The sequence below is a fragment of the Gossypium arboreum genome, chromosome 11 (genome assembly GCF_025698485.1).
Source record: "Gossypium arboreum isolate Shixiya-1 chromosome 11, ASM2569848v2, whole genome shotgun sequence".
Taxonomy (NCBI): domain Eukaryota; kingdom Viridiplantae; phylum Streptophyta; class Magnoliopsida; order Malvales; family Malvaceae; genus Gossypium; species Gossypium arboreum.
This window is the reverse complement of record NC_069080.1, coordinates 44,829,847-44,836,768: the sequence shown is the minus strand read 5'-3', so window position 1 is coordinate 44,836,768 and position 6,922 is coordinate 44,829,847. Positions and strand designations below refer to the sequence as shown.

The window sequence follows — 6,922 nt, the reverse complement described above, 5'->3', positions numbered from 1 at the left end:
GAAGACTAGGCCTACATTCTATCAACAACTCTCAGTCTGTACTACATTCTATCAACAACTCTTAGTCTGTACATTCTCTTCACCTCTGTTCTTCATAACCTTTGACTCTCCGCCCCAACTAGGTGAACTGGCCTTTATAGCAACTGCCCTACTCTCATCTATACTCTTTCTTTGTTGTACATAATATCAACAATAATTATGCTTAAATCAATTAGTAGAATGTACAAATAGATTATAATTAAAATATATTTGAATCTAGTAGAAAATAAATCTAGGTAAATCCACAACTAGTGAGATTTGAAACCAAAATAAAACCCACATACATATTTATGCATAATAAAACTCGAATATAAACACTCAAAGATATTTGGATATAGTATTAAGATACAATATAGACTTATAAATAATTTGTAAAAGAGATATTTAGAATTTAAATTCACTTCATATTCATATTATTTTTCATGTGGAATCTATTACAGATCCAAATTTTTACAATTAACAAATTATTTTATATAAACTTTGATCTCGTGGTTTTTGTGTCATGTTTATTTTATTTTTCATATCCTAATTCATTATATAATTTGTATAATGTATCGTAATAGTTTTCGTAACTCTAAATGGTTATGTGTAAAAATTGAATGCATTTCATTTATATATTAATATAATTATAATGATTAAAAATCAAATTTCTTGAAATGTAGTAAGAAGAACAACCTGTTTAAGTCTGATTCTGAGAATTTTGAAGTTCATGAGATTGGGGTTGTGTCCCTATTAATCCTTTACAACAGTAGATCAAGAAAGATGGGTTATTTTTTAATCCCTAGCAATTTATTGTCCTAAAATTTTAAAATAATGACAGTTATTTCTTATATCAATTAAGCATTAAGTGATGGTGAATCACCACCAATGAACAAGAGAAATGATTGTATGAAATTGTGATTTTACGTCATTTTTATCCTTTTTTAAGGATAGACTGACAAATCAGATTTTTTCTCATGATTTTTAGTATTTTTAATTTAATTTGAATTTTATCAAGAATAAAAGGCTAAAAATCAAGAGAAAATATTTGATTTGTCATTCTTTCAATTTAGGAATATAAATTTTTAAGATTGAATTTTATTGTAATAATATTTTAAATTAATATTTATTATATATTTCAACAAAGTAAAATAATTTAAAATTTTAAATAATGATTAGAAATAGATAGAGATACACATGTGTAATTGATCATAGGATTTCATGAACATCACAGTGGACCCACAACCAACATTGATTGATATTTGATAGAGGTAGAAACCACCCCCACCGCCATCCCAAGAACCAAATCGAAAAAGAAAAAAATAGAAGATTGATTGTAGTAGCATCATAAGAAACATGGAAACTCTAAAAATTTGATTTGCAAGAAAAGAGGTGAGTTTTGCGACGAGTAAGCCGAAAGTGTGAATTAAGGTATGCTGCTTTTGGCAAAGGGGGTCTGTCCATACCAAGGTCGGTCGGTTATTACAAAATTAACAATTAAGGTGTAAACGTTGCATGCCAAACCGTTGACTTGTTACTGTTCTGTAATAAGTAAATAAGTAAGAACCTCCACTTGCCAGTTTACCAGTAACCTTCGCCAATACCCAACTTTTTTATTTTTGTCCTTTTAAATCTCTCTCTCTCTCTCTCTCTCTCGTAAATTATCAGACCGAGTACATTTATTGTAATTCCAAACTTTATAAATGAGCCAGCTCTGTTTCTTCTATTGCAGAGTAGTATATATAAACTATATAACATTATATAATTCATTTCATCTTCTTATCTTTTCACAGTGGAAGAAAGAAGAATCGAGTTTTATATAAGCCTTGTTTGAGTAAAGCAAACAAGATAGAGTAAAGCCGTGATCTTTTCGACTCATCTCTCTCCTCTTCCAATCCTTTTGTGTGCATCTAATCCATTTCTTTGGTCCCTCTGTTTTCTTTGTTATTATTATTTTTTAAAAACACGAATCGATTTCCATGCTCAATCTAGTTCTCCTTTTTCTTTATCGAACAAAATTGTTGGTTATAAACTAAAATCTCTCACTGAAGAAAAATATTCAACAGAAACAAAGATTAAGAGTATCAAAATGGTGACTGGTTGGAGAAGAGCTTTTTGCACTTCCATTACCAAGAAACAGGACACCCCAGTTTTACCAGAAAAACAACAGCAGCAAAGCAATGGCACCAAAACTCCAAGATTTAGCTCAAAGTTTGGATTTTTCTCCAACCCATCGACTCCGAGGTTGCAATCTCAACCCGTTTCAAGCCCAAGTCTTCGTTGCCGAACCACTTCCAACCCAGTTTCTTCACTTCCTAATAGCCCCAAACTTCATTGCAAAACATCCCATCTCTCCAATCCTTCATCACCTAAATCCCCTTCCAGTTTCTCCCTCCTTAAGGCAACTCTTCGCCTCTCCAAAGTAAGCTTCTTCTTTTTCTTTCTTCCTCCCCCCCGACAGTTTTTTAGTCAAAATTTTAAGTAATTTTGTTATGTTATGACTTTTTTCAGGGTGGTCGATGTGGAATCTGTTTACAAAGCGTGAAAACGGGTCAAGGCACGGCGATTTTCACGGCGGAGTGTTCCCACTCCTTTCATTTCCCTTGCGTCGCCGCCCACATAAAAAAGCAACAATTACTGAACTGCCCCGTCTGTTCCACCTCCTGGAAGGAGCTCCCTTTACTCTCCCTTGAACAACAACCTAGTAAAACATCACTCGAGAACATCAACACGAAGTCGTTTCGGGTCTACAACGACGATGAGCCATTGGCCTCCCCGGTTTCTGTTTCTCAGTTTAATCCCATTCCGGAATCCGACGAAACCGAAAACGACGACGTTGAAGAGGAATTCCAAGGATTCTCTGTGACTCCTACGATTGCGAAAGAAATTGGAGTTCATCCAAGAAATGTAGAGGTTAGGTTGCTACAAGAGGCAGCGATGGTGGCAGTGGGGAGGAGCCATGAGAGTTATGTGGTGGTTATGAAAGTGCACGCTCCAACGGCGACGCGGAGAGTGAGGAGGGCTCCGTTTGACTTGGTTACGGTATTGGACGTTAGCGGGAGCGGGATGCGGTTGCAGATGGTGAAACGCGCGATGAGGTTAGTTATCTCTTTGCTTAACGAAACGGACCGTTTGTCGATCGTGGTCTTTTCGTCGAGTTCGAAGCGGTTGTTGCCGTTGAAAAGGATGAGTTCAAACGGACGGAGATCCGCTAGAAGGATTGTTGACGCGCTGGGAAGCAGCGGGCAAGGGATGAGTGTGAAGGACGCGCTTAAAAAGGCGGCCAAAGTGTTGGAAGATCGCAGAGAGAAAAACGCCGTTGCCAGCATCTTGATCTTATCCGACGGTCAGGATAAACAATGTGAAATGAATTCCACCAATCAGAACCTCCCAGTTGTTTCAACCACGCGCCTGGCACAATCAGAGATCCCCGTGCACTCCATAGGTTTCGGCACATGCAGTCAGGCTCCAAACGACGACGCTTTCTATAAAATCGTGAATGGGCTTGTGAGCGTGGTGGTTCAGGATGTCAGACTCCAACTGGGATTCGTATCCGGGTCAGCGCCAGCAGAGATTTCGTCGGTCTATTCATTGACAACCCGACCGTCTTACGTCGGGTCGAATTCGGTTCGGATCGGGGACTTGCACTCGGGCGAGGAGAAAGAGTTACTGATGGAGCTGAAAGTACCTGTATCGTCCAGCGGGTCCCACAGGGTGATGTCCGTACGATCCTCTCACAAGGATCCATTTACCCATGAGATGGTCTACTCGAGGGATCAAAGGTTGTTAATACCTAGACCATCGCAATCGGTCCGATCCTCATCTCACACCATGCAACGGCTGAGGAACCTCCACGTCAGCACACGTGCCGTCGCGGAGTCTCGCCGTTTGGTGGAGCGGAACCATTTATCGGGAGCGCAACATTTGCTCACCTCGGCTCGGGCCTTGTTGCTGCAATCTGGTTCCAGTTCAGCTGAGGAATTTATTCGCCGGCTGGAAACTGAATTAGCCGAGTTGAACGGGCAGCGCCATAGACAGAGGGCAAATAATAACAATAATAGTCAGGTGGAAGAGAAGGCCGAGCCGATAACACCGACGTCGGCTTGGAGAGCCGCGGAGCGATTGGCTAAAGTGGCGATAATGAGGAAGCATCTGAACAGAGTGAGCGATTTGCATGGATTTGAAAATGCCAGATTTTAATATTTTTTTTTTACCCACTATTTTCATTTTGTAATTGTAACACAAAAAATTAAAAAAATGTCTTGAATGGAGAAAATTTATATATATTAATAATTCAAAAAAGAAAAAAAAGGAAGCGATGTTGACTTCACTGAGGACAAAGAGGACCAGATTGATAGGCCCTTTCTGCAGGAGGACAGTGAGTGAGATGAGAGTTCAGATAAACCCATTTTCTACCTTCGATCCACTTCAACATCTCCTTTTGCTTTTGTCATTATTCTCATTTGTTTTACTGTAATTTTTAAAAGAAATAATTAAATAAGGTAAACTACAAGGAAAAAAAATCAATTTTAATTTTCAAATTTTATATAATAATATTATTAAGTTGTTATATTTGAGTTATTCAACTGTTAACTTTTGTTACCAGACATAAATTGTTAACTTGAAAAGTTAATAACTAATTTCACCCTAAATTATAATTAAAATATTATTTTGATATTATTAGAATTTTCCTTAATAATAATTTCAAAAACTAAAAGAAGGTAAAATATATATTTACTTTTAAAGTATATTAAATAGAAAATTAGTGAAATAATATTTGGAATGTGTGCAAATTCTAATATTATAAAATTAAATATTTATTATAATTATTATATTTCCTTAAATATAAAATTTATACATGAAATATTTATTTTTTGCTCATACCATTAGTATAGCAAATTTCAATATTTGTCATACGTAAATATTATACTGTAATATATCAATATCATATAATAAAAAAAGTAACATTGTTTTTATTGAGAGTTGAACACAAGTTTTCGAACTTAATAAAAATTATAACACAAGTTTTCGAACTTAATAAAAATTATCTAACAAAACAGACAATATAACATTATACGGTAATATAATTCATTTTCTTTTGTCTATCTAAAATACAAGTTATTAATTAAAATAGAACTTCTAAACAGATTTTAACCCAAATTCCACAATTTGAAACTACACAAATTTAAATAACAAGTCAAATTACATTAGATTATTTTTTAGTATTTAAGGTATTCATCGTCGATAGCAGTGATTAATCTCTTTATGTGGGTGCTTTTCGAAAAGATAAATTGATTAGCTATAAAATGTACTCTATTCTCATGAACAGATATCAAACATCAACTATATGATTAATGGTTAAAGTGAGCAATCACCATACTATCCTCATAATTTAAATGATATATAATGAAAGATAAGTTTTGGCCTTGTTTTCTTATAATCTGTAATAAAAAAAATCGCTAAACTTATCGCACAAACTTTTCATTGATCTATTACTTTTTATTGGGATCCAATCCAAGTCACGATATCATTTCTTGCTCCTGAATGGATTTCATCAATTTTTTATTTAATTTTTTAAAATTTATGCTTTAGTCCGAATAAAGATTCACCTGATTTTGATTTTCTATATATAAAACAGGTGTTTAGCTATTAATACTTTTGAAAAGCGGTTTAGCACCGTGTAAACACAACCAACAAAACTGTGCTATTTACTTGAATAAAAATAAAATTATATGAACCACGGGAGTTATGTGAGATGGGAAGGGTCTCTCCTACCTTAACCAGTGATAGAGAGTCTGATCATCGCATTAAGTATGAAGTAGATTTAAAACTCATGGCCAACATCTATCCCTTTAATAAACCTACAAAATACAGAAAATTAATTACTGAACTTACTCCGATAACTACATTGAGAAATAAAAAAAAATCAAATTACGTGAATCCTTAAAGATGTGATATTGGGAAAAAGAAATTGAAAATATTTTTAATAAAAGAAGTGTATGATTGTTTGGTTGGTGAGTCAAATCAAAAGAATGTTTAAAATTTTATTAAGGGTAGCGTGAAAATGATGAGATGGGGGTGGGACTAATGGTTTCTTTTTATTTGTAGTGTTTTTATTATGTGAGCTGTGAATGGCATAGGAAAATTCCAAATGGTTGTTTTATTTTATTGTTTTGGTTTGTTTTCAACATTCATTTGTTAAAGATAAAAGGCCATAGATTTTTGTTCAAAGGAGAAGGGGTTTTCTTTTTCCTTGCTTCACTTTAAATCTTTGGTCAATATGGTTTGAAATGTGAATATATTAGTTTTCTCAATTCTTGGAGATTGATGTTTGTAGAATGAATGCAAAAGTTAAAAGGAAAGGGAATGATGATTTTAGTTTTCAGCTTTTCATAATATAGATAGATGTGCGGCTAATGTGTCCCGCACTAGAAACATTTGCTCTCTTAGTGCCCATACCAAAAACCCCCCAAATTACACTAATTACTAATCAAAACATTCTTCTAAGTGCTTCCAATATATGTATTAAAATGTGGATTTTCTTCATTTTCAAAACCAAATTACAAGTACCAGTTATTTCAAGGTAAAGGAGACTTCGATAATTGGAAGCCTATACCTCAATTTACATTCATTCATTGGATTATAGGTGAAATGGTATACTATGAAAAAAAATTTTATGCTCATCTCTTTATAGAAAAAATAAAGAAAATTAATGTTAAAATATGGCTTAAGTCTTTGGTACTTTTTGAAAATTTAAAATTCAATCCCTATACTTTTATTTATGAACATAATCTCTCTACTTTTAAAATTTAAAATTCAAGTTCAACTTTAACGAGTATTTTCTTTATTTCAAAATATTATATCAACAATTTTTTAAAATAAATTTAATAGTGTTAATATTTGA

General features: G+C 33.9%; 1 protein-coding gene across 1 annotated transcript; it reads left to right on the top strand.

Moving 5' to 3' along the window:
* Positions 1–1,622: 1,622 nt before the first annotated feature.
* LOC108470458 (probable E3 ubiquitin-protein ligase EDA40) lies at positions 1,623–4,422 on the top strand. Its single transcript, XM_017771773.2, has 2 exons — positions 1,623–2,440; positions 2,530–4,422. Exons 1-2 carry the CDS (start codon positions 2,108–2,110, stop codon positions 4,216–4,218), a joined length of 2,022 nt encoding a protein of 673 aa, XP_017627262.1. The 5' UTR covers positions 1,623–2,107; the 3' UTR covers positions 4,219–4,422.
* The last annotated feature ends 2,500 nt before the right edge of the window (positions 4,423–6,922 follow it).